The sequence below is a fragment of the Ananas comosus genome, linkage group 25 (assembly GCF_001540865.1).
Source record: "Ananas comosus cultivar F153 linkage group 25, ASM154086v1, whole genome shotgun sequence".
In the NCBI taxonomy this organism is placed as follows: Eukaryota; Viridiplantae; Streptophyta; class Magnoliopsida; order Poales; family Bromeliaceae; genus Ananas; species Ananas comosus.
In genome coordinates this window covers 2,943,270-2,957,167 of record NC_033645.1, presented here as the reverse complement: position 1 = coordinate 2,957,167, position 13,898 = coordinate 2,943,270, and the positions used below count along the sequence as shown (strand labels likewise).

General features: G+C 40.0%; 1 protein-coding gene across 1 annotated transcript; it reads left to right on the top strand.

Annotated features, from left to right (window-relative positions):
- Positions 6,838-13,898, top strand: LOC109728991 (ABC transporter B family member 1). Its single transcript, XM_020259572.1, has 10 exons — positions 6,838-7,339; positions 7,436-7,490; positions 7,588-7,763; positions 7,845-8,045; positions 8,124-8,383; positions 8,473-8,789; positions 9,127-9,350; positions 11,082-11,455; positions 11,571-12,276; positions 12,370-13,898. The coding sequence occupies exons 1-10, from the start codon at positions 6,974-6,976 to the stop codon at positions 13,645-13,647; spliced, it is 3,957 nt and encodes a 1,318-aa protein (XP_020115161.1). The 5' UTR covers positions 6,838-6,973; the 3' UTR covers positions 13,648-13,898.

Below are 13,898 nucleotides of genomic sequence, written 5' to 3'. Positions count from 1 at the left end.
AATTAATGGCACCAATAAACCTTGACTTTATTTGGTTACGTGGGGTCTCCACCCATCTCATTGATTATGCCCTCCTTAGAGATCGAGAGCACTCCCATTAGAGCCCTACTACAAGTGCTTCTGAGTTTTGACATTTAGATACATCACACACAGATTAATTTGTACCATATGTAAATCAATATGTCAAAGTTAGGGGTCATTTTCAATGGTATCAGAGTTAGTAGTATGTATTGTTTATGAGATATCTATTATGGACATGAATGGGAGTTTTAAGAGAGATCTTGGGCCATTGCTTATAAAATGGATACCACCACATATGCATTCATTAAAAACCCCTTATTCCTCTAATTAACTATATGTATATAGCAAAGTGGCAAAGGGGTTGGCGGTTGGTACCCGAGACCCAAGTTCGAATCCTAATTGATTCACATTTTCAGCTTAGTTTATTTCTAAATGAAATAAAACGAAACGGGTAATGTACTACCTATCTCTCAAAAAAAAACTATATGTATATAGCATGTAGTATCAAAAAGAAAAGGCGAAGAGAGGGAACGAAAAGGCGAAGCTTCTATACACAAACACAAGGGAAAGACAAGGCCATCAAATCATGGAGTGAGCCTCACATGGACTTTAATAAAACAGGGTCTAATCTTAGTGGGCTTTGAGTGGTGTCCCTATGGAAAGATCTCTCTAAAATACTCATCAAATTAATTAAAGACACTGAAAGATAGTGGGTGTCCTTCCCCCGAATAAATTTTCCTCCTTTCCTTAATGAAATTCTTTTAATAGATCTATCTACTAGTTGTACCACCTCAAAAGCGTGTTTAGTAGCAAACAATAGGCATGTATATCTTTGGCCTAGTGAAAAATCACGTAGAAGTGCTATTTGAGAAGAATATTTATAATTAGAACATTTAAGAAGCTCGATTCAGTTTTCGGTCAAAACGATATGCTTGATGATTTTGAAAGGAGAAATGTATTTCAATGTCGAGAAAGATTGGCGAACACTAATTTATGAAAAAGTTATCATTAATGGTAATTGTACTTCATTATACTCTTCATTGCTCATCCTCTCTCATTGGCCAACCCAACTTGCTACATAAAAAATTCAAAAGGAGAAGGTTTTCTAAGCTTTTTCTCTCTCTTTCTCTCTCCATCTCTTCTTCCTCTTTTTGACTTGTTCTATGCTTCCTTTTGCCAACTCCCAACCTAGCTAGCAGAGGAACTGACAAAAAAAAAAAAACCATAATTATATTGCAATCAAAGATATGCACCATTAAATTAGTTATGCCCTATAACCTAAAGGATGGGATGTGCTAAATATATATACAAAAACTTTGCTTTACACCTAGAAAAGTACCAAAAAGGGGACTACATTGAGGTTTAGTCCACATCATTAGTACCTTAAATTTATTATTAAGCATCAGGTTGCGTAGATGACACTGTTGGTAGTGCCTTCTTTGATGGATATGATATTTTTCGCAAACACTTTAGGTTTGTTTTTCGTCGATCGCTTTAGTTTGAGGTTTAAGATGGCGACGTACGTAGTAGATGCAAACAAAGTGCTACACAATTGACACAGCTTTGGCATTGAACTCATTAATTCAAAAGGCTACTTCAGAATTCGATGAACAAAAATAAGGAGATATTACCGTAGTCGAAATATTATTAACAAATCAGATACATTATCTTTAAAAAAAATGACGCAAGGATTAATTTTTAGCTTTCACTTAATTTTAAAATATGCTGACATAGAAGATTTCAAATAATAAAATTATTACTTCATTGATGATTTTTTTTTGAATTTTTTTTTCTAGATGCATTGCTCAGTTGAGATCGATCATCTTTTTGGCCAAGTCAAAATGCAGGAACTAAAATTTAACCGTACTGGTTTAGAGACTTAAATGTTTGGTTCGTGGAATGCACAGGACCAGCATTAAATACAATTAATTTTTTGTTTCCACTCTAATTATTTTCCTCTTATCAACAAAATAACACTTATTAGATCTCTCCCGTCCTTGATTAGGTACCACCGAACCCAATTTGGGTGCATTTAATCACGCCGTAATCTCGAGATATCTTTCTCTATCCGAATAAAATCACACCATACGCGAATAATAACATCTCATTACTCACAGGCATCAAAATTCGCGCTAGCACCTAGCCAATACATATGCATAATTAAGTAATTAATTCGTAGATTAGATAACGCTCAGGTGGCAGGGACAAGTATTAGGGTCTATTGAATGCACCGGGCACGAGACCAACTGTGCGGATGGGTCCATAAATTGGTGTCCGTGTGGCTCCTTATCAAATTTTCGTACGAAATTGACACGGACACTTCGCCTAACTCTCGTCCCTGGATCGAACGTACCGGATTTGATTAATTTCCGTCCTAATTAGACCCTCGGATTCGCATTTAATTAATTGGCTTTGTGTTTTAAGTAATTTTGTTATTGAAATTTTTTAGAATTAATTAGGACCGTCAAATTTTCGATTCATTTTTAATGGCAAAATATTTAAATCGACAATCCATAAATTCTGTTTAATTTGAATGGTTTTGATCAGATTTTGATTGTCTATTTGAATAAAAAGTTATTCTAATTAATGTTTCCACACACTATATTTTCTAATGATTTAATTCGATACAAAATGGCTAAAAATATATTCTACACACCATTTGATCATTAGTGAACAAGGTAAAAAAGTAATATGGTGCAAACAAAATGTATCAGAATTTTTTTTTTTCCTTTTTTGTTTCTTTTAACCCAAAAAAAAAAAAAAAAAAAAACTCTCACGGGAGCAGGATCAACAGTCGGTGTGCTTTCACCAAATCCAAACCGTCCAATCTCGCGTATTCCGATGCCTAGCTGGGTAAATCTCCACCGTACGATTTGAGAATCTCCGCACTTGCGTCGTCCTTGTGTGCTCATCCGCTTAATCCAATAATTAAGCCGTAATTATTATTGTTATTATCGTAGATTAGAAACGCCGGTGGCCATTTATTTATCCACTAAAAATGAAGGGATTAATTATTAATTAACTGCAGCTTCCCCTCCCACCCGGTGCTCTAATTTTTAAGAAAATAATAATTGTTAATAATATTCTAACTTTAATTTCTGTAAAATATTTTTTATTAGACCTCTGAAGTTAATTAAGGATCCATATATACGTATTATTATTATTATTATTATTATAACAGTTGGCAATAACCAAGTGGACTATACATAAATATATATACTTTTATTCTACCACCTAATTATTATTATTAATTATTCTTTAATTATTATCGTCATAAGCATGTTGTGTACGTACTTCTTCTTCTTCTTCTTCTTTCATATATAATGCGTCTTCTTCGTTCCCAAGTGAGAACATAAACAAAATTAAAATTAAACAACTAAAATAATTTTTTTTTTTTTTTTAAAAAAGGTGGTACACTACACTAGGGGAGAGTAAAAAGTCTCCGCATTTAAAGGGGCAGCAGTGAAAGAAGAAGAAAAGGACGGTCGCACGAAGACAATCTAGCGAGTGTGCAGTTGAGTGGTGGGAGTATTCTTTGACTTTTTACACTCCTTTTTATTATATCTTTAATAATATATATCTCTTTTGATATTTCCACCCAAAGTAGTATTATTTGTAAGCACTTTAGATGCATGGTGTGTTAATTAGTTTAATTATTTCGCGGCACGTGGAGAGAGATTAAGTAATTAATTTTCCAATGTCGTAAATATTTTAAAATGCTGTAATTGTAATTGATTTCATCCCACCAATGACAAAAATTAATTGCAGCCAAAAAAAAAAAAAACCGATAAGCTTTAATTTGTCCCTGTGTAATTTAGCTTATTTTTATTTTGTTATTTTATGATTTAAAAAGTTACACTTAACTATTCCGCCATTTTATTTTTACTTCACTGAAAAATAAAATACTATCAAATAATAAATATTTATTCATCCCACACACTTTCAGCTTCTACATTATTTACTTTATACCATACAAATAATACTGAGAGAACTTCAGTTTTTATACAAACTCTAGTTTATTCAAAAGGCTATTTTAATGTGAACTTTAGCTTCGATGAAAACAATCTGAACTTACGCTTGAAAATCTACTTCAAATTGAGATTCATCTGTTTCACCGGAAGTAAAGTTCAAATTGATCGAGATAGACATTCAAATGAACTAAAATTCATGTAAAAATTATATTTCTTTCGCTATTTATTTTTATAGCTGTATAACTAAATTTTTTTTCAGTTCTGTTGCATGTTTAATAACAGTATGAGCTAATCCTCCAAGTTAGATTAGAATAGTAACCCTCTTATTAGATACGAGTGGTGTAAGTATAACACTAAAATAAAATCAAACTTGTTAAACGAAGATAAGTTAGTTGGGTTAACTAAGACTTGTTACATGAATGGAGTACAAATATAAAAAATCTCTACCATGGGAGAAGCACTTTTGTGTGGTGTAATAGACTAATAGGTTGTGACTATTTTAGGGCTTTAATCTGTGAAGATCATTTGCCAGGATAAAAACAAGGGGAAAAGGAGCAGGGGACGAGAAGGATTGGCTTGGAGAAGAAGCAGCTTCAATTCTTGGAGTTTGGTGAAGAAAAAGAAAAATTCCCTCACACTCCATCTGGTCAAAGAAGCCATTTCCGACCCTGCAGTTCCCACACGTCCTATTGTCGGTTTTTTTTTTTTTTTTTTTTTTTTTTTTTTTTTTTTTTTTTATTTTTTTATAATAAGATAAATAGATAGATAGATAGATAGATAGATAGATACCCCAACTTTAATTATTTTCCTCAGTACCCTTGGCTTGCTCACTACTTGTGCATAATAATCTTATTAACTATTTTATTTTTTAAAATTTTTAATTTTTTACTATTTAATTATTTATGTTTTTTTATTTGCATCACTCGACAGCACTTTAATTTTAAATTTTAAATTAATTATTTAGCTTAATAAATTTATAGTCATAAAAATTATATAAAATATATATATTAAATCTGTGAAGATAAACTACGCTTTTAAATTTGAAAAAATTTTAAATACCGTCCCTGTGGTTTTACACTTTCTCACTTTAGTATCATGTGGTTTAAAGTGTATCAATTTAGTGTTCTGTGGTTTTATTTTTATCTTTTTATTATCGATTCTACTAATTTTTTTCGTAAAATCAATGGCAATGTTAAAACTAAAGGGTACCAAAGTAAATATTTTATAGACCTAGGTGAGGTATCTGAAGTATTTTGTATATGATTTAACGAAATATTAACCAAAAAGCTGACGAAAAGATAAAAATGAAACCACAGGACACTAACTTGATACACTTTAAATTAACCACAGCGTACTAAAATGAGAAAGTGCGAAATTATAGGGACGGTATTTGAAGTTTACCTTTTAAATTTTAAAGTAAAAAAATCGTTGATTGATTTAAATCAAATAAATTAAAATATTAAATAATAAAATTAAATTTTAAAAAGGTCGAATAGTTAATTACTAACCGTTAATAGTTTAGGTAAGTTCGCTATAATTTTACCTTTTATTAATTGGGTTGAGTCAGTTGGATGCAACTTGGATCCAGCCCATGTATCTAATTTGACTCGATTAGTTATTTTGAGTTCGAGTTATAATTAAGGTAATTGAAAATGATTGAGAACTAACACTTATATAATTAAGGTAATTGAAAATGATTGAGAACTAACACTTTCCTTTACGTACATGCTGAGGATCTAATGACGTATACCACACTCGCAAAGCGAAGAGATAACAAACAATAAAAAGACATTAAAAAAGTTATATTAGCAAATAATTAATACGGATCAAAACGTTAAGCGCGACTAATTCAGCTCGTTGTCAATTCTACTCCAGTTATAGAAGGATACAACAAACACAATTACAACTATTAAACAACATAAACTCCATATAATGATGAGCAATGTCCTTCACTATCTAGTTTGACTAATGAACATTGCAAATCAAATCCCTTTTTACTAGCAGGTTAATTACTAGAGCTTATCCATAAACATTATGGGCAAACACAATAATTTGAGCAACAGTGGTGACAATCAAATACCATTAGTTCCGATCTCAACGTACGTACAAGAAGCATTCCAAAGCAAAAAAAAAAAAAAAAAAAAAAAAAACCCACAAAAAGGACCATCACATTTACAATTACTGGGTCGCAGTTTATAGGGTGTGACACTTTGTTAGCTTCTGTTCTACTTTGTTGTAAAAAGTTTTATTTCATTTAAAAAAAAGGAGTATATAGCGAGAGACTTGAATTTTTGGCCTCAAAATAAGTAATCAGATATATTATAACTAGACAAGTGACTCATCATTTAAATTATTAAATAATAGACTAAATAATTATGATGGATAGAATATGTTAAGTAATATTATTTTCTATATATTATAATAAGTCGATTACGATATTTTTTTATAATATTATTTAATTTTAATATATTTTTATTTTTATTTTAATTTATCTACTTATTTTAGAAAAACTTCAATATTAATCAGCCGTGCCAGATTATGACATTTCGTTTTGAAATGTTAAAAAATGGTGCTTGTAATCTGGTATATCCCAAATTTAAAATTTTGCTAAAATAAATTTTGTTTTTGAACATAAATAGTATTTCCCTTTGCGTAGATCTAGCTACTATATCTTCAAAAGCATAAAAAAAAATACTAAATTTTTTATGCTTCCAAAATGGAATGGTTGGGCTCTCTGTATTATTATTACATTACCCCAAATAAAATAAAATAAAATAAAATAAAAAACCCACACAAAAGGTGAGCTAATATGCGAAAGGTCGTTAAAAAGGCAATAAGGTACTCCTCACAGATAGAAGGAAAGAGTGAGTGGCGCGTGAGTGGCGAGATATAGAGAGAGAGAGAGAGAGAGAGAGAGAGAGAAGCTCACTGCCATTTTTTTATTTTTATTTTTATTTTTACATGTTGGCTTCCTCCGCAAGATGCTGTCGCACACACCATCACCACCACCACCACCACCACCACCTCCTCCTCCTCCTCCTCACATGGAATCCTCCAACGGTAAGCTTGACGAAGCATCCTCCGCCTCCGCCTCCACCTCCGCCGCCGCCGGCGCCGGCGCCGGCGCCGGAGGAGGAGAGGAGAAGAAGGCGGAGCCGGCGGTGGGGTTGCTGGAGCTGTTCCGGTTCGCGGATGGCGTGGATTGCGCGCTCATGGCGATCGGCACCGCGGGGGCCGTCGTCCACGGCTGCGCCCTCCCCGTCTTCCTCCGCTTCTTCGCCGATCTCGTCAACTCCTTCGGATCCAACGCGGCCGACCCCGACGCCATGGTCCGCGAGGTCGTCAAGGTTCGTGGAGCTCTGATTCTTCTCGTTTTCGATGGCCGTTTGCTTTGTAAATCACTGCAGCTGCATTGGTAACAACAAGCAAGTAAACCGTTGCAGTACGCTTTCTACTTCCTCGTCGTGGGCGCCGCCATTTGGGCGTCTTCTTGGGCCGGTGCGCTTCCTCTTCTCGCTGTGATATTACCACTCGATTCGCTCCTTCAATCTCGACGAGATCGAAAAATGTTAATGCTTCTCTTTGAATGGAACAGAGATATCTTGCTGGATGTGGAGCGGAGAGAGGCAATCCACGAAGATGCGGATCAAGTACTTGGAGGCGGCGTTAAACCAGGACGTGCGCTACTTCGACACCGAGGTGCGCACCTCCGACGTCATCTACGCGATCAACGCCGACGCCGTCGTCGTCCAGGACGCCATCAGCGAGAAGGTGCGTAATAAGCGCCAATTCCTGTTCTAACTTTTGAGTTCTCTCTAACAATTCTAGTCGAGATTGTGCTCTTCACTTCAGCTGGGCAACTTGATCCACTACATGGCCACCTTCGTCTCCGGGTTCATCGTCGGGTTCACCGCCGTGTGGCAGCTCGCGCTCGTCACGCTCGCCGTCGTGCCCCTCATCGCCGTCATCGGCGGCATCCACGCCGCAACATTGGCCAAGCTCTCGTCCAAGGGCCAAGGCGCCCTCTCCAAAGCCAGCAACATAGCCGAACAAGTATGCCTCAGATTCGCTTTCGCCACTCGCATTTTTGTCCCTTTCTCGTACTCACAATTCTCTTCATCTCTCGTTCAGGCATTTTCTCAAATAAGGACGGTGCAATCGTTTGTGGGCGAGTCCCGGGTCCTCCAAGCGTATTCGGTATCCCTGACTGTGGCTCAGAGGATCGGATACCGCAGCGGCTTCGCGAAGGGGCTCGGATTGGGCGCGACCTATTTCACCGTCTTCTGCTGCTATGCTCTTCTTTTGTGGTACGGCGGATACCTCGTCCGCCACCGCCACACCAACGGTGGCCTCGCCATCACCACCATGTTCTCCGTCATGATCGGCGGATTGTAAGAACCAAACACCTTGTTCACATTCATTTGTGTTTTTGTTTAAGATGGTTCTAATGGGATTTCGTATTTGAATTTATTGGTGTTAGGGCGCTCGGGCAATCGGCGCCGAGCATGACGGCGTTCGCCAAGGCGAGGGTGGCGGCGGCGAAGATATACCGCACGATCGATCACAAGCCAGCGATCGACCGGAACGGTGAGACCGGGGTCGAATTGGGTTCGGTCACGGGGCATGTCGAGCTGAGGAATGTCGAATTCACCTACCCTTCACGGCCGGACGTCCCGATTCTCCGCGACCTTTCGCTGAGCGTCGCCGCCGGGAAGACGCTCGCGTTGGTCGGCAGCAGCGGGTCGGGGAAGAGCACGGTGGTTTCTCTTATTGAGAGGTTCTATGACCCAACTGCTGGTAAATCATAACAATGGCCTTGTTCTCCTCTGCTATTGATGCTCAAATTGGGTTAAATTTGATGTTTTTGATGCATATACACTTATTGTCTTTTGGGTTTAAATTGAATTGAAGAGAGGGAGGCTTTACTTTTTGTGGTCTTCATGCTGAGACAAAAAGTTAGTGTGCAAGGAATACTATGTCCTATGATGAAGCATCTGGTTATTAATTTAATATAAGAATATTCTTTTATACTTGTGCTATTTTGGTTATATGAATGAGGTTGATCGGTTTCTCTTTCATTTGGTATAAATAATTGGAAAGTAAAGTTTTTTCTGAAATGTTTGTTATTTTAAAGGGCAAATATTGCTTGATGGGCATGACTTGAAGAGCTTGAAGCTAAGGTGGTTGAGGCAACAGATAGGGCTTGTGAGCCAGGAGCCTGCTCTTTTTGCAACCACCATTAAAGAGAATCTGCTTCTGGGGAGAGAAGATGCTACCCAAGTAGAGATAGAAGAGGCTGCAAGGGTTGCCAATGCCCATTCCTTCATCATAAAGCTACCAGATGGCTATGATTCCCAGGTCTCGGTCAAATCCCATTCTTTTTTAATTCAAAGTTTGCTTCTTTTTTTTTCTTTTTTTTTTTTTTTTTTTTTTTGCAACCATTTCTAGTTCTCTAAGTGTTTGATGGTTAGTATCTAAGATATCATATTCGGACCTTGATTGTTTCATATTTCTAACTAAATTTATTTCTGAAAAATAAACAAAGCGGGTATCTACCTTTGTCTCTCTCAAAAAAAATAAAAAAATAAAAAATCACTATTTTTATTCTACTTTCCCCCTTGTTGTTTTTAAGTAAAAGTGCGTAAAATTTATTTAATTTATAACACATTTTGAAATGGATGCTTCAACTCTTAAAAGTTATAATTTATAAATGGTATTTATAGAGAAACTTCTGGAAAATTCAATCAGATAGTAGAGTTGTCTAATAGAGTACAGAATAGTTTATCGAAGAAAATCAAAAATATCTTTAAACTCTGATTGAGACATGTTTAATCAAAATAGTATAAACTTAGCAGATTCAAACTACTACCTTGTCTTTAGTGTTTTTTAGACCCAACTTTTACTGCTCTGTTGAATAACCCCACCATCTTTTACTATTAGGCAAACATGGGCACCAGTTGGGTCCGCTCGGAACAGAGAGGCTAACAATGTATCCTGTTTTCCTGTACTGACTACTATGCCCCTTGCTTTCAAATGGAGTAACATGACAAGATTCTTTCCTTGGGTCCTTTTCTAAATCTAACCTCAGCATAGACCTCCCACTGTTCTTGGACCAAGTTAGGTTTCACTTTCCATTCAACACTGCTTAATGCTGAAGCTCAAAATAAGTAACTCGGTCCCACTGTTATTTCTAGTCAGGAATAGTAGATTGATCCCATGAATCATCTTGTCCTCAATTGAAATATTTAAACCAATACTTCATTTTTCCTTTTAATTATTGTAGTGGATAGTTACTGGAGGGTTACTAGACAATAATCCTTGTTATTGGAAGGTGAGCAAAATCACATGGCCAGTATTTGTAGTCCTTGCACCTCACTGTTTGCATGAATCTGTTTTATATACTATGCACTTCACATAATATTACTAATATTATATATTACTATAGGACAGAACTTGTGAGGTCATCTTTTCAGACACAGGCTGGTCAAAAGGAAGCAGCTATTCATGATCCAATGGTGGTTTCAGTCAAAGACTCAAAGTGCTTGTTTAGCCATAATTACCCCTCTTTTAAAGCAATCAAGTAGTTTATATTTAATTAGTCACTGTTTACTAAGAAAGTCTAAAGCTCTTACGTAGTGCATTCATTCCAATCAACGATGTATTATCGGGTCAGAGTCTAATAAAAAAATTCAGTCAAATGTGTGTCCACCTCAGCAGAATCAGTGACGTATAGAAAATAAGTATATTGGGCTAGAGGAAAAGAGTTCAGAAACCATGTTGATATACTATTACCAAAATAGAGTGGACGTGAAGACATCTAAGCAATCAACATCAATGCATAGCAGTAATCCGTCATTTATTCTAAACTGAATTTATGTAGGATTGAAATGAGAATATGTACTCTCCCCTTAAATTTGTCCTTTTAGCATACAAATGAACGAAAAAGGACCCAGATATCTCACTTGGACAAATCTCTAGCAATTTCGTCTTCATTTGTTTCTTGCAATGTTAACTTATAATTAAACTTATGATAGAAATGGATCTTTATCATGGTTAAGCATAGTCAACTGATTTTGCCATGCGACGCAGGTGGGGGAGAGGGGCCTGCAGCTCTCTGGTGGGCAGAAGCAGAGGATTGCGATTGCGAGGGCGATGCTGAAGAACCCGGCGATCCTTCTACTGGATGAGGCGACGAGCGCACTCGACTCAGAGTCAGAGAAGCTTGTTCAGGAGGCCCTTGACCGGTTCATGATCGGCCGCACCACCCTTGTCATTGCCCACCGCCTCTCCACCATCCGCAAGGCTGATGTTGTTGCCGTACTCCAACAAGGGACTGTCTCGGAGATCGGCACCCACGATGATCTGATGGCCAAAGGCGAGAACGGGCTCTATGCGAAGTTGATCCGGATGCAAGAACAAGCTCATGAGGCTGCTCTCATCAATGCCCGAAAAAGCAGTGCCAGGTAAACCCTCTCTGTTCTGAGCTCTAGCTGGCTTGTTTTTTTAAAATAGCTTCCTGTAATTAAGTGCTTGTTCATATTTGTTCGTGTTGATTGATAAGTTCTCGCAATCCTGCAGGCCTTCAAGTGCACGCAACTCGGTTAGCTCCCCGATCATCACCCGCAACTCGTCATACGGCCGATCGCCGTACTCCCGCCGCCTCTCCGATTTCTCAACGTCGGATTTCAGCCTCTCGATTGACCCAAACCACCGCATGGAGAAGCTCGCATTCCGCGACCAAGCCAGCTCTTTCTGGCGCTTGGCAAAGATGAACTCGCCTGAGTGGGCCTACGCCCTAATCGGCTCCATTGGCTCTATGGTGTGTGGCTCCATGAGCGCCTTCTTCGCCTATGTCCTCAGTGCAGTTCTGAGCATCTACTATGCTCAGGACCCAAAGTACATGACCCGGCAAATCGGCAAATACTGCTATCTCCTTATTGGTGTGTCCTCAGCGGCACTTCTCTTCAATACTATGCAGCACCTCTTCTGGGACGTTGTGGGTGAGAACTTGACGAAGAGAGTGCGCGAGAAGATGATTGCTTCAATCCTCAGAAACGAGATCGCATGGTTCGATCGGGAGGAGAACACCAGCGCCAGGATCGCTGCAAGGCTTGCACTCGACGCCCATAATGTGCGGTCGGCGATTGGGGACCGTATCTCTGTTATTGTTCAGAACTCGGCTCTTTTGCTTGTTGCATGCACTGCTGGGTTCGTCCTGCAATGGCGCCTCACCCTTGTCCTTATCGCTGTTTTCCCACTCGTCGTTGGTGCTACTGTCCTTCAGGTAATGCACATTCAAAATCCTCTCTGTTCTAACCAGCTTTAGTGTTATTGATCTCATTGGGAACTTGATCGAATTGTGTAAATGGTGCCACAGAAAATGTTCATGAAAGGGTTCTCCGGTGACCTCGAAGGCGCACATGCCAAGGCGACGCAGATTGCTGGAGAGGCAGTGGCGAATGTGCGGACTGTGGCAGCCTTCAATTCGGAGGCGAAGATCACTCAGCTCTTTGCCGCTAACCTCCAGGGCCCGCTCCGGCGCTGCTTCTGGAAGGGCCAGATCGCCGGGAGTGGCTTCGGCGTGGCACAGTTCCTCCTCTATGCCTCCTATGCGCTCGGGCTCTGGTATGCTGCATGGCTCGTGAAGCACGGCATCTCCGACTTCTCCAAGACTATCCGCGTCTTCATGGTGCTCATGGTCTCTGCCAACGGTGCTGCCGAGACGCTTACGCTTGCTCCAGACTTTGTCAAAGGCGGCCGTGCCATGCGCTCAGTGTTTGAAGCTATAGATCGCAAGACGGAGATTGAGCCTGATGACCCAGAGGCCGCTCCCATCCCCGAGCGCCTCCGCGGGGAGGTCGAGCTCAAGCACGTCGACTTCTCCTACCCGTCGCGGCCAGACTTCTCGGTGTTCCGTGACCTCAGCCTCCGCGCTCGCGCGGGAAAAACCCTTGCACTTGTCGGTCCCAGCGGATGCGGCAAGAGCTCTGTGATCGCACTCGTGCAGCGCTTCTATGAGCCCACATCCGGGCGTGTGCTCATCGACGGGAAGGACATAAGAAAGTACAATCTTAAGTTGCTGCGGCGTGCCATTGCGGTGGTGCCACAGGAGCCGTGCCTGTTTGCGGCAACGATATTCGACAACATCGCCTACGGGCGGGAGAACGTGACGGAGGCCGAGGTGATCGAGGCAGCGACGCAGGCAAACGCGCACAAGTTCATATCAGCATTGCCGGACGGTTACCGTACATGGGTCGGGGAGCGCGGGATGCAGCTGTCGGGGGGGCAGCGGCAGCGTGTGGCGATTGCGCGGGCACTGGTGAGGAAGGCACAGGTGATGCTACTGGACGAGGCGACGAGCGCACTGGACGCAGAGTCTGAGCGGTGGGTGCAGGATGCATTGGATAAAGCGGCCAGCGGTGGCGGGCGGACGACGATAGTGGTGGCGCACCGGCTAGCGACGGTGCGGAACGCACACACAATCGCGGTTATTGACGAGGGCAAGGTAGTCGAGCAGGGATCACACTCGCACTTGCTCAACCACTTTCCGGAGGGGTGTTATGCGCGAATGCTGCAGCTGCAGCGGCTCACGAACAATCAGGCCGTCGCCGGAGCGCCGGGACCGTCCAACAGTGCAAGGGAAGGGGGGACGTAGGAGAAAGGGGGAAGAGTTTAAATTTGAAGAAGAAAAGGAGGGAAAGGGAAGAGGCGCCAAAAATGGGGAAGGATAGAGCTGATGATAAATCGATTTCTTGTCATATTTCTAGATTTTGTTTTTTTGCTTTGGCGCTTTTCTTGTTCTAATATTTTCTTGATGTGGGCAAGATCCAATTGGTGATGTAATTATGTTATTATGTAATGTGTATTTAGCGAAATTAGTCCATTTTGCAATTAGGTGTTCGGTTT

What these genes read in the sequence shown, in the direction of transcription:
- LOC109728991 (XM_020259572.1), top strand. Translation starts at nt 6,974, where the DNA reads ATGCTGTCGCACACACCATCACCACCACCACCACCACCACCACCTCCT. An exon ending in TCCGTCATGATCGGCGGATT is followed by an intron (nt 8,384 to 8,472) that starts GTAAGAACCAAA and finishes TATTGGTGTTAG; the next exon opens with GGCGCTCGGGCAATCGGCGC. An exon ending in GTTCTATGACCCAACTGCTG is followed by an intron (nt 8,790 to 9,126) that starts GTAAATCATAAC and finishes GTTATTTTAAAG; the next exon opens with GGCAAATATTGCTTGATGGG.